At 38.5% G+C, this 13,335-nt stretch overlaps 1 protein-coding gene and 1 long non-coding RNA gene across 4 annotated transcripts in view; both read right to left on the bottom strand.

The window, feature by feature from the left end:
* Positions 1–139: 139 nt before the first annotated feature.
* Positions 140–13,335, bottom strand: part of LOC127879562 (UDP-N-acetylglucosamine--peptide N-acetylglucosaminyltransferase 110 kDa subunit-like) — a 53,773-nt gene continuing 40,577 nt past the window's right edge. For all 3 annotated transcript variants that reach the window (XM_052426495.1, XM_052426496.1, XM_052426497.1), the window contains 5 exons: positions 9,239–9,514; positions 8,209–8,391; positions 4,767–5,054; positions 3,042–3,283; positions 140–2,429 (listed from right to left, as the gene is read on the bottom strand). In XM_052426495.1, the coding sequence (XP_052282455.1) occupies positions 2,273–2,429; positions 3,042–3,283; positions 4,767–5,054; positions 8,209–8,391; positions 9,239–9,514 (1,146 nt within the window). In that variant the 3' untranslated portion in view covers positions 140–2,272. The remainder of the gene's footprint in view (positions 2,430–3,041; positions 3,284–4,766; positions 5,055–8,208; positions 8,392–9,238; positions 9,515–13,335) is intronic.
* LOC127879566 (uncharacterized) lies at positions 5,748–8,198 on the bottom strand. Its single transcript, XR_008049152.1, has 2 exons — positions 7,335–8,198; positions 5,748–7,044 (listed from the first exon to the last, which is right to left on the bottom strand). It is a non-coding gene; the product is annotated as an uncharacterized LOC127879566 (long non-coding RNA).

The raw sequence follows: 13,335 nt of genomic DNA, 5'->3' as shown, positions 1-13,335 counted from the left end.
TTTTGCTGAAAAAGTCCGCATTATTTTTTTAATAAGCTTTTAACAAAAGAATATAAAAAACCTTGTTGTTGACAAAAATATCAATGGAATGTAAAAACCAAAGACATCCTGCTACAGAAGTGAAAACTAAACTCGCAACAACAGTGTTACTGCTTTATTTCCCTCGGAGAAAACATTGTACAACCAATGCATACAAGCAAGCAAGACAAGCAATATGTTCTATGATCAAACCAACATAACTGTGCCTTTCCTTTGAACTTTCAAATTCTAAGAAAGTGAAAAAGCTTAACAAATGAAACTGACATTTGATAAAGCCAAACTGACATTCAAACTTTATGAAAATTTATTTAATGAACGGTTTTTATAAACACAAAACCGAGTACATGAACATGTCTTCTTGCCGAAACAAGTAAGTAAAGTAAGCAAACACAGAATATGAATGCAATATAAATGCACCATCTGCAAATAAAAATACTAGATATCCACAAAGTAATGATTATAATATGCCAATCATTTAGTGACAAGGAACAGTTGTTGACACAATTTTCATATTTCACCAAAAAAGTATCATAAGAAATCCTTTTTTACCCAATTAACTTTAATATTGTAACACACAATCTTGTAAGTTTAAAGATGCAAATAAGTTAAGAAAGGTATAAATCTTTATTTACTATTCAGAGTGAAATTAAAAGAAAGTAAACAATTTTGTACCAAGACTACCATATCCATATTAATATCAAAACAAAATGACACAATAAATGATGATATACAAACAAAGATAAGAGTAAATAATCTAAATCATAAAGTAACATCTAACCAATAAAAAGACAATAGAACTTGTGATAACTCGAGAAAACAAGCATTTCTGTGATTTGGTATCCGCCACTTAATACATTTTGTTAATGGATGGATCCACATCCCTTGATAAAAGGTATAATCCTACAAAATATTTCAGTGTAGGGTAATTGTTGTTATATGCATTGCAATAATCTTTATTGATATCTATTCAACCACAAAGTTTCATTTTTAAATATTGTAGCGTATCTGAGATATAGCCCTGAAATGTTAGTTCATAGAAAAACAACAAAGGGCAATTACTCTTATTTAAGAAAGTGTGAGGTTATGGTTTTTAAGCATGGCACTTCTCATTTTTATCAATACACCCATGCAGTTTCATGATGAAATCTTCTAGGGCATCTGAACAGTTACTTAATACCAAAAAACAAGGGCTACAACTCATATTTAAGAAAGTGTAGGGTGCTTGTGCAGGACACTTCTCCTCATTGATATATATATACCCCTATAAAGTTTCATGATGATATCTTGTATAGTTCCTGAGATATAGCCCAGAAAAGTATGTGGCGAACTGACAGACAGACTGATGAATACCAATTCTATATCCCTACTCCTCCGGCGGGAAATAATAAATGTATGAATATACAAGGAAGATAGACTTCACCTTAAATACACAAAGTATTCAAAAACAAGATGTGATGTTAAAACAGGCTATAAATACTCTAAAATGTTGATGAATAAAAGCCTAATAAACCAAGGTTTGTATCCCCATGGCACTTGTCTACCCAGGTCTGTCACGAAGCCTTTCCTCAATTTAAATGGTACAAAAATATCTGTATCGAATTTTCAATATGAAAATCAATATTAAATTCTGGAATTATGGTTTATATAATAAACATTCTTAACCAGCAATGAGCATTAACACTCAGAAGCGAAGTGAAAATGGCTATGTGCAAACAGCATAAAACCAGAACAGCCTGCAAGTAACTCGCAGTCTGTTCAGGTTTTATGTTGTTTGCTGTTCATCAGTATTTAAGGATTGGAAATAAAGCCTTTACAACTTTAATCAAATAAGAAAGGTCTTTAATTAAATTTAACTTTGTAAGGAACTACAAACACGTAACAATACCAATCTATAGGTAAAGGGTTAAACTGTTTCAGACTATTCCAATAAACCATGTACACAAGCTTCAGTAGTGAAATCAAGAAAGCTTTGCCAATATGGACCCAGTGCTTCTGAACAAGGATCTATCCAATGGTTGTTTCAGTCTTAATGGGTGAAAACAGAGATTTATGTATGTGTGTAACCTGGCACTTATCACCTAAACAGTATTTTCGTTAAAAAGAACCTTCCTTAAAAAATTCCATACAAGTGGAAAGGGTCATCCCTGCTTAGCCTATTCTGAATGCACATTCCAATCTGGGACAACACTCTAAGCACATGCATTTAGCCCAGTTTGCCCAATGGCTGGCTATTTTATGATAGCTCGGTGATATGCCGAGGGGTAAGCCCAGATGACTGCAGTTTCCACATCTTCCAGTACAGGCGCTCCATGTTGTTAACATAGGTCTGACAGCAGAACAGAGGACTGGACATTCTGGCCTTCCACACCTTGGCTCTCATGGCTCGTAAACTGTGGGACAACCATGAAACAATTATTCAGGATGTTGTCTGTAGAAAAAGCTCAGAACTAAATGAACCCCTTAACTGGGACTGGTCAGTTATGTATGTGGGAGTAATCAGTAAATACAAAAGCCAACAGGCTTGTAAAAAATCAAATTGACAAGTAAAATCTTTAATTGGAAGCTAACATCTCTAATTGGCTTCTTAAATCTATAATTGGCTCCACAAATCTCTGATTGGCATATTCAACTCAAATTGTCTATAAATACAATCCCAAATTGGCTACTAAAATATCTTATTGGCCACAAAAATATTGGTAAATAAAGCAGATTTTCAAACTTTTTGACATTTTTTTTTCTATATAAGATTTAATAATGCATTAGAGCCAATTATAAAAATTTTAGTTGTAAGATTTTTTTCTCCGGTATTCTTTGCAAGGTCAAGACACACAAAATCTAATAAATAAGAATCTAAAACTTCTTCTCTTCCGAAATTCATAAAGTAATTGGCGATCAAGACTTTGTGCTTAATTAAAACCATACGTAAACCAATGAACACCTGCAATCTTCAACAAAGGACATAATTAAACAACATTTAAGATAAATGTTGACCAATTACTTACTATATGGGATCATTTCCAAGCTTGGCAGCAATCTTCACAAACTCGTCCCTGCTGTCTGCAATCAGTTCAGGACAGCCGAGAGCCTTCAACTGGGAGGAGGCCACTCTGGAGGCCAGGGTCTCCTTCGGCAGGCACACCATGGGTGTCCCCGCCCACAGCACATCCATGCCCGTGGTGTGCCCGTTACAGAGGGGCGTGTCCAGGCACACGTCCGCCAGCTGACCACGACGTACATGCTCCTCCTGAAAAAGGGCAATATCAAGAGATGTGTTTGTCGGAAACACAATGCCCCCTATTGCGCCGCTTTGAAATAAAATTTCAATATATCATTTGGCAGGTTTAGAAATTATTATTATTCACCAATCAAAATGTGCAGCTCAACGAGAAGTAAGTTAGAGATTAAATGGAGAAATGAATTTTTTATTTTTATTTTTGACCTTTGACCTTGAAGGATGACCTGACCTTGACCTTTCACCATTCAAATCAGCTCCACGAGATACACATGCATGCCAAATATAAAGTTGCAATGTTCAAAAAAAAAAAGTTATGGCCAATGTTAAAGTTTATAGACGGACGGAATAATTGACATTTGACCTTGAACGATGACCTTGACCTTCATCTTTCACCACTCAATATGTTCAGCTCCCGGAGATACACATGCATGCCAAATATCAAGTTGCTATTTTCAATAGTGAAAAAGTTATGGCCAATGTTAAAGTTTTCGGACGGACGGACAGACGCTATATATTAGACATTTGACCTTGAAGGATGACCTTGACCTTCACCATTCACCACTCAAAATGTGCAGCTCCAGGAGATGCACATGCATGCTAAATATCAAGTTGCTATGTTAAATATTGAAAAAGTTATGACCATTAAAGTTTTCGGACGGACGGACAGACTGACATACTGACGGACAGTTCAACTGCTATATGCCACCCGACTGGGGGCATAAAAAGGTTTAAAAGAAGAACATGGTGCACAGACTAGACGGCTTATAATTTCTTTGAATCTGTCAATAATCTGGTGTAAAATGAAAGAGATATGAAAACAGTCCCATGGTCATTGACAAATCAAAGAATGCCTAATGCTGCAATTAAAAGGTTATTCCAATAAATTATATCACTACATATCAATGACAAGTGTTCACATCAATAATGCCTCATGACACAATCTAAGACAATTTCAGTTTACTCTCACGCATGAAGATTAGAAAAATGACAGAACTACAGATCAATTACCATAAAAAAAATCCCATTTTACCTCAAGGCATCATGGAAATCTAACCCCACTTTACTATCACGCTAGAAGACATTTTATAGCACTACATTTCAATTAATGGCAGCACATGAGTATTCCTGGTGCAAGCCTCTAACGACCATGATTCAGAATTATGAAGTTACCTTCAGAGTAACTGATCAATTACCATGGTGCAGTATACCCATGATAACTTCAAGGCTACCAATCAATCACCTCAATCAAGTATTATAAGGTTACCTTGGGTGTTAATATCAATGACCTCAGTCAAGAATTACAAGGTTACCTTGGGTGTTAATATCAATGACTTCAGTCAAGAATTACAAGGTTCTCTTGGGTGTTATGTATCTATGACCTTAGTCATGTATTACAAGGTTACCTTGGCTGCTACCCATTAATGACCAGAAGTATTTCTAGGTTACCTTGGTTACTTGCTATAAATGACTACAGCCAAGTTTTCCTACTTACCTTGGGTGCTACAGGTGAGAAGACAATCCGACTGCTGTCCAGTCCCACATTATTGGCACTCTGTATTACGTTGGGCTCTCCAACCGCTGGAAATCTAAGCAACCAGAGCACACTGTTTGGTACGTTTTTTAGAACTTCAAACCACATGCTTAGTGTGTCGGGGTCAATCTTGTAGAGCTGGTTAAAGTTGCAGTACACCACTGCATCGTCTGGCAGGTTGTACTGGCATCGGGCACTGATCATGATGCTTTGTGGAATTTCTTCTCCAGAGGCAGACTTGTCGTTGGTCTTATAGATAAAAATAATATTTCTTTATCTGCCATGCGCAAAAAAATGTTATCATGTACTCATCAAACTAAATCAAGACAGAACGTAAAGAGTCTGACACCTGAAATATTTTTGATTGCATACGGTATTCATGCTCTGAATTATTTGTGCAAGATTTATGCAGCGTTAAACATTGCTTACATATGGCAGAAATATGTTTTAATGCTTATAGAGAAAATAATATATGTAACAATATATTGAGACACAAATAAATTACAAGAGCACCTCTTTGCGGGTGCAGAACGCTCATCTATTTTTCTTTTTAAAGGTGTAGGCACCTATCTCAATTTCAATCACAAAAGAGGGAGGGGTGGAGTGGAGAGGGGTGTATAGTGTGGGGGTGTGGTCATTTATTACATTATCTTCCAAAAATGCTTTTTTTTGGGGGGGGGGATTCTTGGGTGGGATGGTTGGACGGTATTTCAAAAATAAAATAATAAAACTAAATATTTTTTTTTTGTAACCATGTTTGAAAAAAAAAGATGTGTTTGTCAGAAACACACTGCCCCCTTTTGCGCTGCTTTGACAAATTTTTTTTTTTTTTTTACCTTTCACCTTGAAGGATGACCTTGACCTTGAACTTCCACCACTCAAAATGTGCAGCTTAATGAGAACGCCGCTTTGAAAAATATTTTTTTGACCTTTGACCTTGAAGGATGACCTTGACCTTGAAGAATGACCTGTACCTTGATTTTCCACCACTCAAAATGTGCAGCTTCATGAGAACGCCGCTTTGATTTATTTTTTTACCTTGAAGGATGACCTTGACCTTAAAGAATGACCTTGACCTTGAACTTCCTCCACTCAAAATGTGCAGCTTCATGAGAACGTCGCTTTGAGTTTTTTTTTTTTTTTAAACTTTGACCTGGAAGGATGACCGTGACCTTGAAGGATGACCTTGAACTTCCACCACTCAAAATGTGCAGCTTCATGAGAACGCCGCTTTGAATTTATTATTATTTTTAACTTTGAAGGATGACCTTGACCTTCAACTTCCACCACTCAAAATGTGCAGCTTCATGATAACGCCGCTTTGAATTTTTATATATTTTTTTTTTACCTTTGACCTTGAAGCATGACCTTGAAGGATGACCTTGACCTTGAACTTCCACCACTCAAAATGTGCAGCTTCATGATAATGCCGCTTGGATTTTTTTTTTACCTTTGACCTTGAAGGATGACCATGACCTTGAAGAATGACCTTGACCTTGAACTTCCACCACTCAAAATGTGCAGCTTCATGAGAAGGCCGCTTTGAATTTTTTTTTTACCTTTGATCTTGAAGGATGATCTTGACCTTGAAGGATGACCTTGACCTTGAACTTCCACCACTCAAAATAAGCAGCTTCATGAGAATGCTGCTTTAAATTTTTAATATATTATTTGACCTTGAAGGATAACCTTGACCTTGAACTCTCACCACTCAAATGTGCAGCTACATGAGATACACATGCATGCCAAATATTAAGTTGCTATCTTCAATATTAAAAAAGTTATGGCCAATGTTTAAGTTTTCGGACGGACAGACACCATATATTTGACATTTGACCTTGAAGGATGACCTTGACCTTAACCTTTCACCACTCAAAATGTTCAGCTCCATGAGATACACATGCATGCCAAATATCAAGTTGCTATCTTCAATATTGAACAAGGGCTGTTTGTAAAACATGCATGCCCCCCATATGGGCTGTCCATTGTAGTGGCAGCCATTGTGTGAGCACGATTTTTGTCACTGTGACCTTGACCTTTGACCTAGTGACCTGAAAATCAATAGGGGTCATCTGCGCGTCACGATCAATGTACCTATGAAGTGTCATGATCCTAGGCAAAAGCATTCTTGAGTTATCATCCGAAAATCATTTTACTATTTCGGGTCACCGTGACCTTGACCTTTGACCTTGTGACCTCAAAATCAATAGGGGTCATCTGCGAGTCATGATCAATCTACCTATGAAGTTTCATGATCCTAGGCAAAAGCGTTCTTGAGTTATCATCCGAAAACCATTTTACTATTTCAGGTCACCGTGACCTTGACCTTTGACCTAGTGACCTCAAAAACAATAGGGGTCATCTGCAAGTCATGATTAATCTACCTATGAAGTTTCATGATCCTAGGCGTATGCGTTCTTGAGTTATCATCCGGAAACCATTTTACTATTTCGGGTCACTGTGACCTTGACCTTTAACCTAGTGACCTCAAATTTGATATGGGTCATCTGCGAGTCATGATCAATCTACCCATGAAGTTTCATGATCCTAGGCGTATGCGTTCTTGAGTTATCATCCGAAAACCATTTTACTATTTCGGGTCACCGTGACCTTGACCTTTGACCTACTGACCTCAAAATTAATAGGGGTCATCTGCCAGTCATGATCAATCTACCCATGAAGTTTCATGATCCTAGGCGTATGTGTTCTTGAGTTATCATCCGGAAACCATTTTACTATTTCGGGTCACCGTGACCTTGACCTTTGACCTTGTGACCTCAAAATCAATAGGGGTCATCTGCGAGTCATGATCAATCTACCCATGAAGTTTCATGATCCTAAGCGTATGCGTTCTTGAGTTATCATCCGAAAACCATTTTACTATTTCGGGTCACCGTGACCTTGACCTTTGACCTAGTGACCTCAAAATCAATAGGGGTCATCTGCGAGTCATGATCAATCTACCTATGAAGTTTCATGATCCTAGGCTTATGTGTTCTTGAGTTATCATACGACAACCACCTGGTGGACGGACCGACCGACCGACCTACCGACCGACCGACATGAGCAAAGCAATATACCCCCTCTTCTTCGAAGGGGGGCATAAAAAGTAATGGCCAATGTTAAAGTTTTCGGACGGACAGACACGATAAATTTGACATTTGACCTTGAAGGATGACCTTGACCTTTCACCACTCAAAATGTGCAGCTCCATGAGATACACATGCATGCCTAATATCAAGTTGCTATCTTCAATATTGCAAATGTTATGACCAAGGTTTAAGTTTTGGGACAGAATGACAGACACATACAATTACAGACAGACAGGCCCAAAACAATATATCCCCGATCATGCGATCTGGGGGCATAAAAACCATCCCAGATAACATCACTACCTCCATACCTGCTGTGTGGTGACACCGCTCTGTATGACGACATCGTTGATGGAGGCGTGAGCCACCCCTGTCTCCATCATCTGCTGCAGTACCTGGCCCACCTGTAGAGTGATCATCTCATACGTCACACTGCCTGGGCTGCCATCAGCCTCGTCTGTTGTGGGGCCAGGGGCACATTGCACTGTTATTGTCTACAGCAAGCAAATGAACTCTATTACTTAAAAAGTCTTTATAATCCTACTTCATCATTTTTAACAAGACTATTGTCAAGCAATATAAGTCCCCTACCGGCTCCACCATTGTCAGAAATTCCAGATTTTTTAAAATATATATTTGTTGCCATAGCAACCAATTTTTTTACATTTAGGAACAAATTGAAATGACGTGCATAATGTCCATATTGCCATCTATCCATGTTTCAAGTTTCATGAAAAAATATTAAGAACTTTAAAAGTTATTGCAGGATCCAGAAAACCACTATTTTCAGCAGTATTTCTAGTCTATTTGTTGCCATAGCAACCATAATTTTTGACGTCGGAACGAAATGAAATGACGTGCATAATGTCCATATTGCCATCTATCCATGTTCTAAGTTTCATGAACAAATATTAAGAACTTTTAAAGTTATCGCAGGATCCAGAAAAGTGTGACGGACGGACGGAGACAAAACCATAAGTCCCCACCGGTGAAACCAGTAGGGGACTAAAAATCAGAATTCTCATGCTATCATGAGTCTCTTGTGTCACAATGGTAAACAGTATAGTGAAAGTGATATACATTGAATTAAATTATAAATCTTCAGCAAGAACTTTCAATGGGTCACTATTATGTGTAGTTCAAATGAAAAACTTAACATTTTCTAGTATAAGGAACTGACAATAGTAGCTTTTGGTTTTGAATTACAACTCATTTTAAGCCAGTAGATCAAATCTGATAATTAAAAGTATTTATTTAAGAATAAATAAAAATTAACATTCTTTATATATTACATTCATTATCAGAGTTAACAATAAAATTCCAAACTGATATGTGATCTACCTCAACATTGCCAATCTCTCTGATGGGGTCAAGGTCACAAGCATTCAGCACGATGCAGTTCTCTCTGAACTCATCCCCGCCCTGCAGTTTCACCACAATCTTCTGCATCAAGTGTGGGAACATCTGCATGTGGTCGCCGATGAAGAATGAGTCTGGCATGAAGGCCAGGTGCTCCGAGTACTGGGCCTCAAACTCTACGGGTGAGGTGAAACCATCAGTGATGATGTAGTCCATGTAGCTGGCACCGCTAGTACCTGGGTAGCCCAGCCACATCACCTAGGTGAGCAAGGCGAACAGTTAAATTAACAGCAATGCAGCTTTCAACATGGTTCCACAGAGACCTCTTTTGATGCTCTGACCCGTGCAAAAACAATAATCTTACATTACCTATTTTGCATATAAATGCTTAACGATCATGAAAACGTTCACATAATTTTATTGGTCTTACTGAATGGTATTCGGCTTCTTAGCAAATAACATACACAGAGCTAAAATGGATTTAATTTATATGCTTGTAAAACAAATTTTCTTAAAATAAAATTCATTTTAATTATTAAATACTTACATGCTATCCCTAGCTATACCTTTCTAGGTGGGTTAGCTTCTCCAGAAATCTTCAAGTGCCGAAATTCGGCCACCTCTCTAACTGAAAACAGATCAGGTTAAACATAGTACAATGTAACCTAACCGGAAATCAAGAACCGTAACTCATCTTACTTTTCATGCAATTATGAAAATATTAAACGATGAGCGGGGTGGGAGGTGGGACTTACCGATAGCAGGTAAGTATTAAATAATTAAAATGATTTTTATTTTAAGAAAATTTGTTTTAATGTCATAAATACATACCTGCTATCCCTAGCTGATTTTGTAGCTGTGGCGGGAGGTTATCGTTATATTTTCCCATCACAGCAAAAACCGATATTCAGGTTTTTCAGCCAGAGATAGTAGAAATATGTCCTCAGATAATCTTCGTTAGAACAGTATTGTACTTTAGTTTCTGGAAAGCGCCAGTACATTTACGCCATGGAAGAAACTTTTTTTTTGAGCAACCACAAGAGAACCCAACATATATAAATCGTCTTGTTGACACTCAAGAGAACAAAGATAGAAATAGGAAAAGGTGGTCAGATTCCTCCAGAAAGCAGCTTGAAGCACTTCAGAAAGTGGAACATTATTAATATACGCCCACGAAGCCGAAAGAGCTCTTAATTCATGCGGTCTAATCTTAAACAGGGATAAATCCCCAGATGAGAGATGAATAAGCTTTCTTAATAGTCGAGGCTACCCAACGAGAAATAAATGCCGCAAACACCTACCCCCCCCCTTTTTAATGGAATGAAAAGTTTTATGCGAGAACCTCGAATAGACTTTACTCTTTAAGATAAAACTTCAAAGCCCTGACTGGGCAAAGAAGTCTATCATCATCTTCATGTCCACAAGTATTAAAAAGACTTGGGACTTTGAAGGGTTAGAAGCCATAGAGGGGAGTTGATTTTTAGCAAGGAATCCTGGCTGACATAACAACGTTACAGATCCATCTGAGGAATCAAAACGAAGATGACCATCCTCGATAGAAAGAGCATGAATTTCACTTCTCCTATTGGCTGAAGCTATAGTAAGAAGGAAAACGGTCTTCCAAGTTAGGAACTGTAAAGAAGCTTGATCTAGAGAATCAAGAACACAAGCCAAAGCCCATTTAGGCGCCAGGTGTACGAGAACCAGGACATTTAAGTTCCATAGATCGATTCAGTTCCAAAATCCCTGGATCGGCACAGACTTGTGATGATTTAGTTAAAGCAAATGTATGCGAAATCATAGATCTATATCCTTTGATGGAGCTAAGAGAAAAATTCTTATCATCAAAAAGATAGATGCGAAAATCCGCTATGCATCTAGCAAAGGGAGTGAGGGAAACACTTTTCCCTCGACTACACCAATTAGAGAAGAGTTTCCATCGAGCATCATAGACTGCTCTGGTGGACTTTCTCCTTGCAGAAGCAACGAGGTTTGAAGCCCTGACAGAAAAGCGTTTCTTCTGCAGAGATTGCCTGATAACAGCCAGACGTGTAAGTGGAACATTGCTGGATCCGTATGAAGTCTGCCTCTTTGAAACAGAAGATCTGATCTGTGAGGAAGTGTCCTGGAATAATTGTACAGGAGACTGAGAAGATCGTTAAATCACTATATCCTGGGCCACCAAGGGGCAATCAGGAGTATGCAACACGAACTCACCCTGATTTTCGCCAATATTTGGGGAATCAGAATGGGTGGGGGATAAGCGTTAGCTTCCAGTTTGTATCAATTGAACGAAAGCGCGTCTACTGCCTACGCTGCTGGATCGTAAACCGGATTCACATACAGAGGAAATCTGTGATTGTGTCTGGTTGCAAATAGGTCGACTAGAGGATAATAGAACATGAGAAAAATCTGATTGGTCACTTCCTGATGAAGTGTCCACTCCAATGGAAGTAATTGGTTTTTGCGAGACAACCCGTCTGCCAGACGACCTGGAATAAATTTGACCAGAAGAAAAATGTTGAGCGTCTTGCAAAGAACAAGTAATTTCTTGGTTTCCAGATACAGGGAGTGCGAATGTATTCCCCCCTGTGTCTGAATGTAAGTAACAACTGATGTGTTGTCTGTTGACACCATCATACAAGAGTCTCGAAGATGTGACTGTAAATGAGATACAGCTAGAAATACCGCTCGCATTTCTATGTTGTTGATATGCAGATGAGACCACAACCCCGAAACTGTCAGACTGAGTGGTTCCAGATGAGCACCCCACCCTTCCTTGCTCGCGTACGTCATAAGATACAAAGACGGTTGTGCAGGAAGAAGGGGCACTACTACCCATTCGGTACCCCTCGCAGATTATCATAATCGGACTCGGGAGAAATACGGGTTGAATGAAGTCCGCCCACGTGATACCATTCTAAGAATGTTACAACAACAAAAACAATAACAACGATGGCGTCCATAATTCCTGTAGAGTTTGTACTTGCTCTGGCTTCAGAGCATAGAAAATCCCCATTATCATCTTTGCAAAATGTAAACAACTCGCAAAACCAGCCATGTTTGTTTTTACTATGTAATTTTGATTCGCGTAGGCCCGCGTAGGTAGACCGCAATACCACTTCCGAAATGTGTATTCATACTATCTCCTTCGAGGTACTTATCCGATGTTTGACGGAAAGGGCCGAGAATGTGCGACATGTCCTTCGAGGTACTTATCCGATGTTTGACGGAAAGGGCCGAGAATGTGCGACATGTCCTTCGAGGTACTTATCCGATGTTTGACGGAAAGGGCCGAGAATGTGCGACATGTCCTTCGAGGTACTTATCCGATGTTTGACGGAAAGGGCCGAGAATGTGCGATTGACTACTACCAAGAGTCTCCTCGTCTAGCCACCACTGAAGATGTGGCATTAACTCAGAAGAATAGGAATCTGCGATAACATATTGTCCGGAGACCATTTCCAACAAGCTGAGAGGTAATGCTGAGGAGGACCAAGGAACAGATGTCCTAATTGCACAAAGTCTGCTACTGAGCTCAGGATGCCGTTGAGAGTTAGGAACTCTTGAGCTGTTATGAGATTGGGAAAAAAACAAAATGACCTTCACAAGAAGGTCTAATATATGTTGACAAGACACTCTGACCATGTTGATGTGAGTCAAGAAGTTCATTCCTACAAAAGTGAAATCTTGAGATGGAATGAGGTCTGATTTGTATGCATTTAAAAGGAGCCCTAATGATAGGATTTCCTTCAAAGAAAATTCCAGATGTTGCAGAAGTAGCATGAACCAACAAGGAAGGCAACTCGTAATGTCACAAATCGGCAGTAACCAAAAAGTGGTTCTTTATTATCTCGCTTAAAATGGGTCTAAATTACGTTTTAAAGCTCTTTTCTGATTGGATTAAACAGTCTGAAATCATCCAATCAAGAAAGTAGAGACATTTATCTTGCATAACATTCAATGCCATGCTCTATGCAAGCTATTTAGAAAATAAAAATCGTAAACCAAAAAGTTCGGAATGTTTTTATTCGCGGTTAAAGACGGTGTTACTTGCTGAAATCAATAAAATATTGCTT

The sequence above is a fragment of the Dreissena polymorpha genome, chromosome 4, assembly GCF_020536995.1.
Source record: "Dreissena polymorpha isolate Duluth1 chromosome 4, UMN_Dpol_1.0, whole genome shotgun sequence".
Classification (NCBI taxonomy): domain Eukaryota; kingdom Metazoa; phylum Mollusca; class Bivalvia; order Myida; family Dreissenidae; genus Dreissena; species Dreissena polymorpha.
This window is presented reverse-complemented; position numbering and strand designations above follow the sequence as displayed.